The sequence below is a fragment of the Talpa europaea genome, assembly GCF_964194135.1.
Source record: "Talpa europaea genome assembly, chromosome: 5".
In the NCBI taxonomy this organism is placed as follows: domain Eukaryota; kingdom Metazoa; phylum Chordata; class Mammalia; order Eulipotyphla; family Talpidae; genus Talpa; species Talpa europaea.
Window position 1 is genome coordinate 5922495 of NC_140071.1, and position 14975 is coordinate 5937469.

General features: G+C 52.0%; 1 protein-coding gene across 1 annotated transcript in view; it reads left to right on the plus strand.

The window, feature by feature from the left end:
• The window catches only part of TRIO (trio Rho guanine nucleotide exchange factor), a gene marked incomplete at its 5' end in the record, with an annotated part of 242520 nt that overhangs the window by 154120 nt on the left and 73425 nt on the right, over positions 1–14975 (plus strand). Inside the window, 11 exons of the mRNA XM_084233661.1 lie at positions 432–626; positions 718–833; positions 1555–1621; positions 2179–2288; positions 3175–3244; positions 3805–3894; positions 5793–5885; positions 7546–7657; positions 9012–9202; positions 11062–11163; positions 14392–14534. Coding sequence (XP_084089787.1) covers positions 432–626; positions 718–833; positions 1555–1621; positions 2179–2288; positions 3175–3244; positions 3805–3894; positions 5793–5885; positions 7546–7657; positions 9012–9202; positions 11062–11163; positions 14392–14534 — 1289 coding nt within the window. The remainder of the gene's footprint in view (positions 1–431; positions 627–717; positions 834–1554; positions 1622–2178; positions 2289–3174; positions 3245–3804; positions 3895–5792; positions 5886–7545; positions 7658–9011; positions 9203–11061; positions 11164–14391; positions 14535–14975) is intronic.

Consider the following 14975-nt stretch of genomic DNA (forward strand, 5'->3'; position numbering starts at 1 on the left):
TCCAGCCTGCCTCCGTCTAGGGAAAAAATATAAAATAAAGTACATCAAGGAATAAAGTACACCTAAGAGAGAATTTCCAGACTGGGGCCCTGGGCACAGGCCTGGGCATTCAGAGGGGCTCTGGGAGCTGTTGAGACCAGCTGAGTGATGTTCAGTTATTCGCTCTGCACATGTTTGTCGCGCATCTACCAGGTGAGGATGACTTTGGAAGAGAAGAAGAAGACCAGGCTTCCTGCTTGGAGGTGCTAAGACGCCTTCCTGTGGAGGAACGGAGGAGAGTCGCTAGCCAGGGATCGGGGCTCTGACGGCAGGGACTGGGGGCCCCCTGGGTCCCCACCGCCAGCTCACTTGCCCTGCGCGGAGCTGAGTCTGGGCAGGCTGCCGTGCCCGGGCCCATGGGCTTCACCCTGCTCTCCTGTCGTGTTTTCCAGCAAACCAAAGAGAGGGTGAAGCTGTTGATACAGCTGGCCGACGGCTTCTGTGACAAAGGGCATGCCCATGCGGCGGAGATAAAAAAATGTGTCACCGCCGTGGATAAGAGGTACAGAGACTTCTCCCTGCGCATGGAGAAGTACAGGACCTCTCTGGAGAAAGCCCTGGGGATCTCCTCCGACTCCAACAAATCGGTAACTGGCTCGTGCCCCGACGCCCTGCCGCGTTCTCGCGTGTCCCGCCGGCGGGTCTGACCAAGGAAGTTCTCCCGCTCTTGTCCCACAGAGTAAAAGCCTCCAGCTCGACATCATCCCCGCCAGCATCCCCGGGTCAGAGGTGAAGCTTCGGGACGCCGCTCACGAGCTCAATGAAGAAAAGCGGAAATCTGCCCGCAGGAAAGAGTAAGTGGCGCCGGGGCCTGCGGGGTCGCGGAGAAGCAAGGAGCCCGTCCTCTGGACAGCTGCGGGGCTGCGAGGCCAGCGAGTGCTCGCTGGGCCTGGACGTGCCCTGCAGCGCAGACTGCGCATCTGTCTCTGTCCTCGCCCGGACCCCTGCCCCCTGTCCTGTGCGGCTGGCAGGTCGTTGAGTCACCGTGACACAGGGCATTGTCCCGCAGGCCTTGAGTGGTGACCAAGGAGCAGACGGGAACAGCACAGACGTGCTCCCCATTTAGGGAACCACCCAGCCCCTTCCAGCAAGGAGGCTCTGAGCCACTAGTTCTTAGTCCAGGGCTATTGTGTCCCCCCTGGGGCACTTGGGGGGATCACACAGGGTCCGGGGAAATGTGTGCTACTGGCATCCAGTAGGTAGAGACCCCAGATTCTACTAAACACCCTGTAGTTCAGGGGCAGCCCCCTCAAAACCGCCCCTGCCCCCGTGTCAGTGGTGCTGCATTGAGAGACCCGATCTGTGGGAACCGCAACAAAATTTTTTCCAAGATTTTTTTTTCTTTGAGTTGGTGGCTGGATTTTATTATTACTTTTCCAGCTGTTCTTGGGTTTATTCTCCAACACAGATGCCTGACTCAGGCTTTAAAGAGCACCTGAGTGCACTGTGAACCCCAGGTAGAGAGCCTGGGGTGTGCGGGGTGTGAACTAACCTGCCCCTCTGCCTCTGGTCAAGGTTCATAATGGCCGAGCTCATCCAGACGGAAAAGGCCTACGTCCGGGACCTGCGTGAGTGCATGGACGTAAGTGCCGCTGACGTGCTTGCTCAGGCTGGGTGGGAGCTCGTGTTTCATTCTCAGCGGTCGGTATTTCCTCTAAACAGACTCACACTTTTGTTGTTTTTGAGACTGAACGTGGCTTAGCAGCCACCTTCACGTGAGGCCAGCCCTTCTTCTGGGCCTGCCTTCGCTTCGGGGATGACATGGCTGTGGCCACGGAGTCTCTGTGTCATGTGCCGGCCGGCCAGGCACCCTTTGTGGGGAATTTCACAGCAGCCTCAGAGCAATGTGCCTGCTACTGTGACGGGCAGCTGCTTCTTTAGTTTTTCTGTTGTACCTTCTGGGGTAGGTTGATCCCAAAATTCAAAGCCAGGAGCAGACTTGTTGCTGCAAAGCCCGGTGCCATCCTCCGGCAGGAGCAGCTGCTGACCGGCTTTTGATAAAACATGATTCTCATGCTTTGTAGAAGCTTCCATTCCCATTTCGACACGAGCTCCGGGGCTGCGTTTCCAGATTTCAGGAATGCCTGCTTCTTGGAAATGGGGTGGGCGTGGGTCTGATGCTGTCCTGCCTCCCTCCAGACCTACCTGTGGGAGATGACCAGTGGCGTGGAGGAGATTCCCCCCGGCATTGTCAACAAGGAGCTCATCATCTTCGGGAATATGCAGGAGATCTACGAGTTTCACAACAAGTGAGCGCTCTGTCTGGGGGGGCCGGCTGCCGCTCCTGGAACCGCATGGCGTTTCCTCAGGACTCAGAGTTTCTATTTGAATAAAGCACAGGTTCCCTGACTTGGTTGGCATGTGAAGGAAGCCTGTCAGGCTCTCCTCAAAGAAGCTGACACTCGAGAGACCATATTTATACAGATTCAACTTTATATGATGATCATTCTGCAGAAATAAGATGAGGAAGACTGTAGGAACCCTGCCTTCTCTCATCAGCACCTCTGATGCGTCCTGGGGTCAATAACCAGACAGAGGCGCTCTCCTCGGGCCACTGGCCCTCGTTTGATCTTTTTCATAAGCAGGAAGAAGGGGTGGAGAAAGCACCAGATGTGCAGGCTGAGCAGAAGGAATGTACTTACCACTGGCCACAGAGGCTCTGGGGCTTCTTAAGATTTTATTAAAAAGCAACAGCTGCTCCTTTAGGGAGAGTTTGGAGCCTGAGAGCCTGTAGGGAGATGCTGCTGGGGCCCAGCTGGTGGGGTCTTCCTCACTGGCCCCCACCCCAGCCAGGAACACCCACATGCTAAATGGGTTCTCCTGATCGGATGTGCCACCCCAAAATTACACACTTAGCACCCTCCTAGAAGTAAGCATCCCGGTTAAAATTTCTCTTAAAAGGTGTTTAAGAGGTTTCTCTTAAAAGGTTAAACTGGGAGCTGCTTCAGAGCCGCCCCGACTTACCTGATGAAGAGGAGCTGCGGGTTTCCTTGAGTCTTAAAATCCAGAAGGCACAGATTTTTCACTGCATTTGATTAAAATAATGAAATTTGGGCTTGAACTGATTTCTGGCCTGTCTCACGAGAGAGATGTTTAAACACCTTAATGATAGGATCATGTTTTTATTCTCCACAGCATATTCCTGAAAGAGCTGGAGAAATATGAGCAGTTGCCGGAGGACGTTGGACATTGCTTTGTTACCTGGGTAATGACATCTCAGTTCCTGTTCTCACAGTGACTTGGGACACTTGCAGGGAGTTGGAAGGAATACAGTTCGTTTCTTTGATGTCACCCTTTTCTACTGGGTCTGCACACGGAGGAACAGACTTCCCCTCGAAGAAGTACATTCTCCAGCTAGTTTTAGTTGTGAGAAGAGCTATTTGTTGGCAGCAGCGATAGCTGACATAGACATTCAGTGTGCTGGCTTGCTTGGCTCCTGGGGTCCCACAAAGCCCCAGCCCTGCCTGGGGGCCCATCTACACCGGACGGGATGCAGACAGGAGACCTGGTGATGGGGTGTGCTGGTCATGAGCTGGCCAGGTCCTCACCCTCCATTGTGAGAAGGGAGACAGGGTGCCCAGCCCCCACTGGCAGGGCAGAGGAGGCCCTAGAAGGGCCATCAGCAGGCGGTATCTCTTCTCACAGTAGCTTGCTTTTATCTGGGGCTTCAGTTTCCTTTACCCTCACAACTTCCTTTCTACAAAAAGTTTGTCATGTTTGGTTTGATGCCATCTGAGATATTCTAATTTCTTATTTCGTTTATAGGCAGACAAGTTTCAGATGTATGTCACCTATTGCAAAAACAAGCCCGATTCCACCCAGCTGATCCTGGAGCACGCGGGCTCCTACTTTGATGTGAGTGATTCGTGCCTGGAGAGGCTGTGTGAGCTGCTGCGAGTTCACGTTCATTTTTAATCTATTACATTTATGGTAAAATATTCCTGGAATGTTCTTTCAGTCTACTTTTAAAAGCTCCTTCTCAAGTACTGCAAGCTGTAGGACTGCAGGAAATTCAGATTGTGGTGTGTACATCTGTGTGTATGCATACATCGTGCTTACTGTTAATTGCTCATTTTTATGTACGATATTATACATGGAAGGCAGAAACTATTAAATCAAGCTTCTTTTCCTCTAAAACAAAATAATTTGCCATGTTTAAAAACATTTCTTTTCTCCTTTTAATTTCATGATGATCCCTTTTCATCAAGGGTGTTCTGGTAAAAATCGACAGAGGTGTTCTGTAACAGGATGGTCAGGGGATTCACTGGTAAATGCCCACTGGTGTAAACATAGATGTAGCTCATCAGCTTTTGAACGTTACTTCAGGGAAGTTACTTAGTATATCAGAAGGTGGAGCCTGGGACGTGACACACAGAAGGCTTTTCAGTCAAGTGTGCGCCACGTGCTTCATGATAAAGATCAGGTACCTGGAGGGCAGGTGCCATCCTGGGCTTAGCCTACTCGGAATGAAGACTTTCTCTGTCTTCACACTTGTGTGTGGCCGAGCCTGGTAATCTGCTCTTTCCTGAAAGTCTGAGAAGTGGACTAGAGCTGAGCCTCATCCTTGAGCTGAAGTCCTCCCTGCAGGTGACTCCCCATTTGTACTTCTTGATGACAGCAGCGTCCACTCCACATGCAACAGTTGGTCACAGGACCGTCCCCACACGTGGCCTTTGTCACCGTGAACACAGCTCTGTTTTCTTCTCAGTATTTCACAGACCCTTGGTCCTTGCCAGTAGCTGAAGCCAACATCGCGGTCATCTCAGAGGATGCAGGAAATCATGTCTTACGTTCAGATTTCACAAATGCACCCCTCGGTGCACTGTGCAGAGCTGCTGAGCAGGGCGAGGGGCCTCAGAGGAGACAGGAGCGTGCGGCCGCCATGGCTGAGCCAGTGGAGGCCATGGTATGTGACTGGCCAGGGAGCTAGCCCCACTCCCTCCGGGTCCCCTGCTCCTCCGCCCCAAAGGAAAATATCAGAAGCAAAGAAACTTTTAAGGGGAATTGCATAATTTCACCAGGATCGAATATATGTCAGATGTTTGCGGCTGTGATCTGGCAGCCATTTTGAATAACATAACCCTTGATAAGGTGAAAATGTCAACAGAAATGGTGAGATCGGTGTTTCGAAATCTCAGATGTTGTTGAGAATTTTGTCAAAAGAAGATACCACAAACACCACAATGTTTTTCCCACTTACGGTGGTGTCCAGCAGTGGAACGACAGACAAATTATCTCTGCTTGAACAGCCTAGATCAGTCTCCAGGAGGTCGGCTGAAGGAAGCAAGACAGAAAAGTATACCAGAGAACACAAGACCTCGTTTGAAGCCTGCGGTATCAGAAGATAACTTTCAGAAAGATTCTAAGAAGAATACCGAAGCTAAGATGATGCAGACACAGTAGGTTGGTGGGCAAACTGGCCTGGGATAGTTGAGAGATGAAAACAAAGCAGAGACCTGCTGGCCCCGACTGACCGACCGACCACTGAGCCCCTGGGGATGGCAGCTGAGCCGTGGCTCACTGTCCAACGCCTGCAGGACACGGAAGCCAGCGAGGCCGGCAACGCTGCTGTTGTCTGTGTTCAAAGTGGTGACTTAACTTAATTTCATTATTTTAAAAGAAGCCGTCGTGATTTCCACTTTACATCTAGAGATGGCGATGTGTGTGTGTTCATCTTAAGGATCAATAAGTGTAAATTTTTAGTCCAAGCTACTGCCCCGTTGACTTCTGTTCTGTTCTGGTTTTTAATCCAGGAGATCCAGCAGCGGCATGGATTAGCCAATTCCATCTCTTCCTACCTGATTAAACCAGTTCAGCGAATAACCAAGTATCAGCTCCTTTTAAAAGTATGTATGAAAAAGCATCTTTGGCCTGCTAAATTATACGAATTGTGCACTGTTCTTCGGCCATTTATGTAAAATGCCCTCTATTTTGAACTAACACCTAGCAGAATAATTTCATTTTTTTTAATTTACTGCCCTGACCGGTTTCTCAGCACAGCGGGTAAATAAGAGTATATTCCTTGACTGCACCTGAACTTCTCGGACTGACCTTAGTCCCTGACATCAAGTGAGAAGAGAAAGTGACGTTTTGATCCTGCATCATTTAGCTCCCCCACTCCCAGAGGCCTGCTGTGCACCGAGCCAGCCTCAGCCCATGCTAGTCAGCAGGGTTCGGATTACCCACTGAGGGTCAGGGCTGGGCCGAGTTGTCCAGATACCCCTTGTCACCCAGGGCTGGTGCCTAGATTTCCCACAGAATCTGCAGAGAACAAGCTCAGCATGACTCCTCCCCGTGGCCTGTCCCGGGTCACACACATTCATGCCGTCCATACGAGCCCCAAGTATTTGGGTGCTTCTGACCTCTGCCCCCTCGTGACTGTGAATCGTCATAGTTAAAATCTTCCTTGTAGAAACCTCATTACCCTCTTGACGGTAGAATAGTGAGGGCAACTGTGAGGAGAGCCTCCCAGCACGCGCCCCATGGAACGGATACCCGTGTTCTTGAGTGCAAAAAAGATAGTTACGACTTGTAGCCGATGGTGTCCACCCACCTCTCCTTGCTGGTGGATGTTACCAGGCATTAGAACGCACAGACCAGCTATTCATCCTGGTACCGAGATTTTGTGACTCTGTGTCCCCCGGGCTGTGCTAGCACAAAGAAGGTTATCATGTAATTTTTCTAGATAGAAAAGAAACACATAAGGTAGAGTTATGAATGCCTGAGGCACTCCTCTTTCTGTTCATAAGAAAAATCTAGAAACAGTAGGAAACGTCCACATTCTTTTGTGAAAGTGACACAGTGATGGGGTCTTTCCCCTGGAAACGCTGTCCTGCATGTCTTGATCAAGCCCCCATTGAGTCACCTTATGACGGCCCTGCAGAAACACGTGGTTGCTCTAAACATGGAGCAGAAAGTCGGGGGCTGTGCGCTTCATACTCGCGTTTGCCCTGCGCTCCCTAGTTCTCAAGGGCAATAGATTCCTCCGTGTCTTTGAGATGGAAGGGTTTTGTCTTTAGCTTGAGCTGACACCGAGGATCTCCTCCCTGTGACCTCACAGTCAGTCTGTCACTTTATTAAACTGGTGCTTTAATTTGTAAGCTGGACCAGCTCCTGCCCAGAAGCTCTGCTGAGCACCCCCAACCCCCACCCACACCCCTACTCCTGAAGGTTCTCTGCCAGTCACTCTCCATGCATTGCACATTTAAAACCCTTTTTGCCAAATTGCTCCGAATAATAAACCCCTCTAGCCAGGGCCAAGTGCTGGTGAGTCCCGTTGCACAAACCATCTGGAACGAGGCCCAAGCCTGCCGCCCTGACAGACTCGTGTGACCCTCAGAACCAGCCGGGGTGGCCGTGCTTTGCTGTCCTGATGAGACATTGTTGTCATTTTTGAGGCGTGAGTTAACGTCTATACTATTGCAGTTGAACTTTGACCTCCTCTGGTTCTCCTCGGCCTGAGCCTCACCGCCTTGGTCCGGCTGGCTCACGGTGCTCTCCCCACAGGAGCTGCTGACATGCTGCGAGGAGGGCAAGGGTGAGATCAAGGACGGCCTGGAGGTGATGCTCAGCGTGCCCAAGCGGGCCAACGACGCCATGCACCTCAGCATGCTGGAAGGTGGGGCGCCCGGGCCCCGCACCCTGGGAAGCTCGTTGCATGCCGCCCCTGGGTTTAGTCAGATTGAGTCTCTCTTTTGTGATGAGCTGGTCTTGTTGCTCCCTGGGTCACGGCCTGTGCCTCCTCCTGCTGTGAGCCTGCCCTGCCCCTTAGTGGAGAGGAGACCCGCCACCCCTGAGGTCCCAGCAGCACCTCAGCCCACCTACCCCCGCTGCCTGGCCCCATGTTATATGTTGGGGGGAGTGGGGACTATCCGTCTTCCGAGACCCTAAACCTTGCAAGAGCTTGCTGCCTCTCCCTCCCCGAATCCACTTGCGGGGCCTTGAAGCACAGGTGCCACATACCTGCCCGCGCAGCCCAAGGTGGTGTCTCACGTGGCGAAGGAGAATCAGCTCAGCTTTTGAAAGCTGTATAGTTAAAGTCACCCGGTCACTGACAGGAAGCGACCCCCACCCCTCTGCTTGGGCCATCGCCAGGGGTGGCACCGCGCAGGATGCTGGACTGGGGAGGCGCTGCTGTTGGTGACAGAGGCCCAGACAGCAGGGCCCGGCTGGAGGGTGCTGTCTTTCTCTGATGTCAGCCCTGGGCTGGGGAGGCTGCCCTGGGGGCATCACCAAGGACAAAGAGAGACACACAGAAGGGCAGAAGCTAGAAGCTGGACACACGTTGCCCCCATGGCCCAGGGCAGAGGGGCCTGGCTGCACCCGACCGCAGTGGGGTGGGACACGGGGCTTCTCTGAGCCCCCGGAAGGGAACATGGGGGCTGGTGGCCCCTGGCCGGGTACCCACTTTGTGGAGTCTTGTAGCTTACCACCCACATGACCGGCCCCCTCCAGGGAGAGCTGAGCAGAGGAGGAATGTGCTCTGATGAGGATGGGGAGGCAGGCTGGCGCAGAGAGCCGGGGACGCGGCCGAGCATGTGTCGGGGCGGGTGGTCCAGGCTGAGAAAGCAGGTTCCCATCCTGGGGGAGTCGGCAGGGCCTGGGGACAGTCAGCGGGCGGAGGGGCTGTGTGGTGGGCCGCCGAGAGTGACGTGAGAAGTAAGTTCCCCCAGATCTCAGAGGGTAGGTGCCAACCTGGGGAGACAGACCCTCAAGCCAAAAATCCGGGTGCAGTCGAGAAGTGGTTTGAATGAGGAGAACACTTCCGTTTTAGGGGGAGGAATCCTTGTGGGGGTTGGGAAGGGAGAGGGGAGAGTCCATGCTGGGGACACTGGCATCGGGGTCCAGGCGGGGAGCCCGCATCTGAGATGGTTGCTTTATAAGTGTTTACACAGTCAGGAGGCTTTCTTGTGTATCATGTTTGATTTTTCTTTCAAATTCACTTTGCTTTTTTTTTTCCCCTCACGTTCTAGGGTTTGATGAAAATATCGAGTCTCAGGGAGAACTTATCCTGCAGGAATCCTTCCAAGTGTGGGACCCAAAAACCTTAATTCGCAAGGGTCGAGAGCGGCACCTCTTCCTTTTTGAAATGTCCTTAGTATTTAGTAAAGAAGTGAAAGATTCCAGTGGGAGAAGCAAATACCTTTATAAAAGCAAATTGTTTGTAAGTACAAGCGTTCAGAATTGTTAGTTGAAAGGAAACACAACTGCATCATTCTTTAGGTAGAGAAAAGCCGCTGTTGCCCTCAGCTGAACCTCCCCAACTGTCCTAAGCGGGAAGGACCCAGCTCCTGTTTTCACATTATTCCAAGAACTTCTCTGACAGCCGCGTGGCCGCGAGGGGGCGCTCGTGAGCTTGAGCGTCACTTGACTGAGAACTTGCTTTTCTCAATTCCAGGCTAACTCCAGTATCAGAAAACACTTTGCAAGTGAATTTGTGTCATTTATCTCCTGTGTGCCTTAAGTAGAAATGAATTGATCCTGTCTATAATTGAGTTCTCCTGTCATGATAATTACCTTTTCATTCACCAGCAATGGAATATACTTAAGAGACGGGCTGGCTTGCTGTGGAGACTTAATGATGAGCTCTGACATTTTTTATGAAAAATAAACTTAGGATTCTTAACAATAGTAAAAGATGCCCATTAGAGAACACATTTGGAGGTAAAACTAGTTTTGCAGAGGTACAGCCCTGCCTCACTGGAGACAGCCCCCCTTGGGTACTTGCAAGACACAGTAATGCATTTGGATTCTGACCTAACTCACTGGTGTACATCCTGGCAAGAGAATCCAGCCTGGTGCTTTTTTTGCATTTTGGGTGAAAGCAAGCCCAAGCCACCTCTTTGTAAGACCAGTTCACCCCCGCAGGGCTTGCAACACGGATCAGCCAGGGGAGGGTTGGGCAAAGCTAAGGCATACTCACTGTCACAGAAGGAATAAAACTACATTGGGACATGGCTGGGTCTCTGCTCAGGGGTGGCAGGTCGCTGTAAATACTGGTAGATACTGGAATTTGGACAATTTATACTATGCATTTTTATGATATCTGTATATTAACTCACTTCCCAGAGTGATAAATTAATTCCAAGTGTAAAAATCACCTGAATAATAATCTGGAATTTGCAAATTCAAACTAATGGTTTTCATACCTCCTTTTTTTTTTGGCTCATATCCTGCCTGAGATTGTCTTTTGGAGCTCAGCCTGCCTTACGTCACTTTAGATCATATTCTAACTGGAAAGAAAAAGAGCAGCGTTGCTGGCCAGTTATTTCACTAGCTGGCTTCAGTCCCTCTTAGAGGCCCAGGGAGTGTGTTTTAGAAACTGATGCATCTTCACTTAATTTATCTTTTAAAAGTTAAGGTTCCTTCAGAAGCCCCTGAAGGACTGTGAATCACTTCTTTGCTCGAGGGGGAAGTGGGCTGGAGAACCTGGTTGTGGGGGAGGCCAGAGGTGTCGGCCTTCCTCTCTCCTCTGCCCTGTTCTGCTTCTCACACCTGCATGTGCTACAGAGAGAAACGTTCTCTCGCCGCCCTTCCTTAACATGGCTGATGAAATTCTATAAGGCAATGCTATCAGTGACCAAATTGGGAAGTAACTGAGCTGCTGAAACATCGTTTGCCTTCTGTGAAGCTCCCCATTAGTGCTGGGAACGCTCGGTGGCCACAGCAGAACTAGGAAGGGGTCCTGTTGGTGTTTCCAACCTTGAGTGCAGCCGCCTGGCCACTCCCGAGAGAGCAGGCTCCCCAAGTATCTTGGTGTCCTTCGTCTGCATTTGCTGTTGACCTGCCTCAGAATCTCTGAGAGATGCTGGCGAAAGCGAAACCAGAAACCAGTCTCAGCCTAAGAACAGATTCCTCCCTTTTAACTAAATGAGATTTAGGTTCCCGGGCCAGCGCGAGCCAACTGTGTCGTTACATTCCTGCGTGACCTCAAGTCACCAAAACTTGTTTTCTTGGTCTCTGCTCTCTCTCTCCTGCCAGAATTTTCCAGCCACCTAATTATATGATTGTCTTTTTATCTAGACCTCAGAGCTGGGTGTCACAGAACACGTAGAGGGAGATCCTTGCAAGTTTGCACTGTGGGTGGGGAGAACGCCAACTTCAGATAACAAGATCGTCCTGAAGGTGGGTGCGCCGGCCGCTTGGGAACGGCCCCCCAGAAGGTTCTCAGGGCTGCGCCTGCTCTTTTTCTGTTGTTGAAACATAGTGGTTTTCCTATCACTTTGTTTCTTTTGTGTTCTTTAGTCAAATAAATTCGGTTTGGTATTCTGCTCAGGCGATAACTGGAGCTAAACATTTGTTTGCCTCTAAGAGATCAGTGGAGGAGGCCTTTTTAAACTCCTCGCGGTCTGGGAAAGAATTCTTTGAGTCCACGGGATGTAGGAGGTTCGTGTGAGGATGAAGGAAAAACACCGACAATTCCCGTTGCACCCTCAACCTTTGGTTTTCAAAGCAAAGTCACCACGTACGAGGCTGGGGGGGCCTTTTGACAGTTTCAAGCCTGAACATGCCAGGAGTGCTCCTGGGGTCCCCGGCTCTGTGGTTTTCTAAGTTGAGGGCTAAAAGGAGGATAATATTGTTATGGTTTCAAGTGTTGGTAGAGAATCAGAGTGCTTCAGAGCATATCATTTTGGGGGGGAGAGAAGGGCCTTTGACTGTTCCACTTGGACTCTCTTGAGGATTCCAGCCTCTGCTTGGAAAGTCCAGAGCCCTGGGGGTGTCGAATGTGCCTCTCCCTTGTGTGCTTGAGAACACACAGGTGAGGCTGTCTTCTGGCGCGACCTAGAAAGACCTCAAGTGACTTCAGGATGCTTTGGGGAAGATGTAGCTGAATAATGGTAAAATATTGGGGGGCCAGCCAAAAACATAATGGGGTTCTGGTGTGTGAACTTGCTTGTCAGCAGTTTTGTCTCTTGTGTTCCTTCCAGTCCCTGCTGTATCACAGCAGCTGCGAGTTGTTGTCAGGACATCCCAGCTTTGGGGGCTCTGTGGAAGCTGTCGTGCTTCTCGGGACTTTATTCACATGAAGGTGTTGGGCTGTTTTTGCAATGAATATATGATCGCCAAGGCAGTGTGCTCTTACTTGTGCTGGCATAAAGCCCTATAAAATGTAAGTGGCACTCACTGGTAGCTACATCTTCGAGAAGTGAATTTTTCTAAGGCATGAAGTTTTAACATTTGCTCGGACCTTAAAACTTGCAGCTTTATTAAGCTTTTATCCAGACGGACTGCAGCGATACACACCCAGGGTGCAGCTACAAAATAGTGGCAGGTGTGAACTAGTTTCATCTAGAATGTAGTTAAAATACTCAGGATGCAAATAAAGAATAAGACTTCCTGTAGACTCTTTGGTGGGACAGTTTTTCAGGGTGTTTGAGGTAATATTTTTCTGATTTCCAAGGAGAGACTGAAGGAAATGATGTTTTTATTAATTTCAGAGTTCGCTTTATCGTGGTAGAGTGACGGTGATGATGTCGCTCGTGGCGGTGATGGTGCTAGAGGGCGGGAGAGAGTTTGGTGATGGCGGTGGTGTAGATAGTATAAGAGTGTAAATGGTGGCAGAGATGGTGGGAATGATGGTGACGAGGGGGATCGTGGTGTGTAGATTTGGGGCATGGTAGAGGTGGTGGTGGTGAGAGTGTGATGAAGTGTGTGGCGCTGGTGGTAGTGGTGATGGAGGTGTGAGGGTGGTGGAGTGTAGCTTGAGTGGTGGTGGTAGTAATGATAGGGATGGTAGGGGAGGAGCTGTTGGTGGCGGAGGAGTTGATGGTGATGAGTTAAGAGGAGGTGATGGTGGTGGTGGTGCTGGAGGAGGTGATGGTGCTGGACAGTGGTAGTGATCATTATGGCCTAGTCATCGCAAGCAACAATTTTAACCTTTTTTTGCTGTTGTAGCCTGGAGAGGAGAGTTTTATTTCGAAATCCGTTCTTTGACTCGCACCTTTTACGTAGTGGTGTAGCTGTGTTTCTGGAAACGTGACACCTTCTCCCTGTTGAATCTCTTAAAATTTAAGAATCTCGCTGTGTAGACGCGGTCGTCATTTGCTGTGTTTAAATCCTGAGGATTCTCTCTGTTTCTGAGCTGCAGTGATGGTTTTCCTCAGTTGCACCAAACTGCCAAATGTTGTGGCTCAGATGCATCTCTGTCTCTTTGTTTAACCAGCCCCTCTCCCCCCACCAAACGTTGCTGTCAGGCATTTAAATCCCACTGGGTTTGTGGGTTTCAGTGGTTTCCATCCGGAGACACTTACTTCACACACAGCCTCCCCGCCTCTGAGCGCCCCCTCCTGCCCCCGTGGTCTCACTGCTGTCCTGGCATCTCATCTGGTTTGGGATTCTATCCTTCACTTATTTCCCCATTGCTACCCCTAAATCACTCTAAGACAGATCCTCCAGTTAAAATACTCATTTATAGAAGGGTTGTCAATTTTTATTTTCTTCTCACGTGGCCTTCCACTTTGTGTTTTCAAAAACATGGTGCCCGTGAGAACATGCTGGGCCCGCGCCCCCATGATCTCATCCCTAGCTTGGAGGTTGTTCTCGTCACTCACCAGGGGATCGTGTTTATATCATCGGAGGTTGATGTGTTCCGTAAGGAAATTGGAAACTGTTGTGAAGGCCCAGAACATGTAGAAAATGCCTGGGCCATTGAAGGGCCAGATGAAGTGAAGCGAGGCCACGTGTGCTCACCCGGCACAGCCTCGCGTGTCCCTAGGCACACCCCAGATCCGTGTCTCCACAGTGGTGGTGGGTGGAGCTGAGCCCGCCTTATTGCCTGGGCCGCCGCTCGCCCTGGTCTACAGGTGGTGTGACCCGAGGGGATGGTGGCCGTGGCGTCCACTCTGGGAATTCCCCGCCCGCGGCCGCGCCCCCAGGACAGATGCTGGGGTTCATGCTGCCTTCCCATGTCACAGGAGGGTCCCAACCGCGGGGAGCCTGTGGGGGCAGGGTGAGGAGGCTGAGGGGGTGGTTCCTCAGGTCCAGACCCAGGGCCTGAGCTGACACTTGGAGCCAGTGACCCACAGTCTTCGCCTGCATGGTGGGTGCAGAGAGGGCAGGGCTGAGTCTCCATCTTCACCCAGTGCCGCTTCAGCCAGTGAGGTGGGGGATACTTGCTCCTTAGCGTACCCAGAGGCCGGAGATCCGCGGTGCAGGGAGATCGGAGTGGTTTTGCAGAAACCAGAACTCCAGATCAGGGTCACTTACTGGGTGGCAAATTAAAGACAAGATGAGGTTGCTTTTCTGCTGGAAAGTTGTTTTCAGAATGGGGAGCCTAGGGGTGTGGAGGCCTGGGCGGGGCCGGCTGGGCCTGCAGGGGCCCCTCCGTGACCTGATCCATCTCGCCTCGTCCAGGCGTCCAGCATAGAAAACAAGCAGGACTGGATCAAGCACATCCGCGAGGTGATCCAGGAGAGGACGGTGCACCTGAAGGGGGCCCTGAAGGAGCCCATCCATCTCCCCAAGACCGCTCCGGCCACCAGGCAGAAGGGCAGGAGGTGAGCGCCGGGGCCCAGGTGCCGCACCTGGCGGGAGGGGCGGGGCAGCGGGCACGCACCGGTGTTCAGGGGCCGGGAGTGTCTGGAGGAACGCGTGAGGGCGCGGCCTTCAGTGCGGCTTGCCCGTGACATCACTCTCAGCAGTGGAGTTGCGGGGTGGAGGCGTGGGTCTGGGGTCTCCAAGGGAAGGGGGCGCTGTTGGCAGGCCCTCGGGCCCCCGCCCCTGGGACTCATGCCCTTGGCCTTGGGCAAGTCAGAGTCCATCTCCAAGTTTTGTTTCGTATTCTTAAAAGAACATAACCGCGTGATCTGTGTTTAACTCTGGTGAGAATGAAGGGGAAGGACATGGAGCCACGTGGCAAGAGGCCTGTGCTCACCGAGGCCTGTTGCCGCTGACCTGCGGGGGTCGCGGCCCCCGCGGACTCTGACGTCACCGCCCAC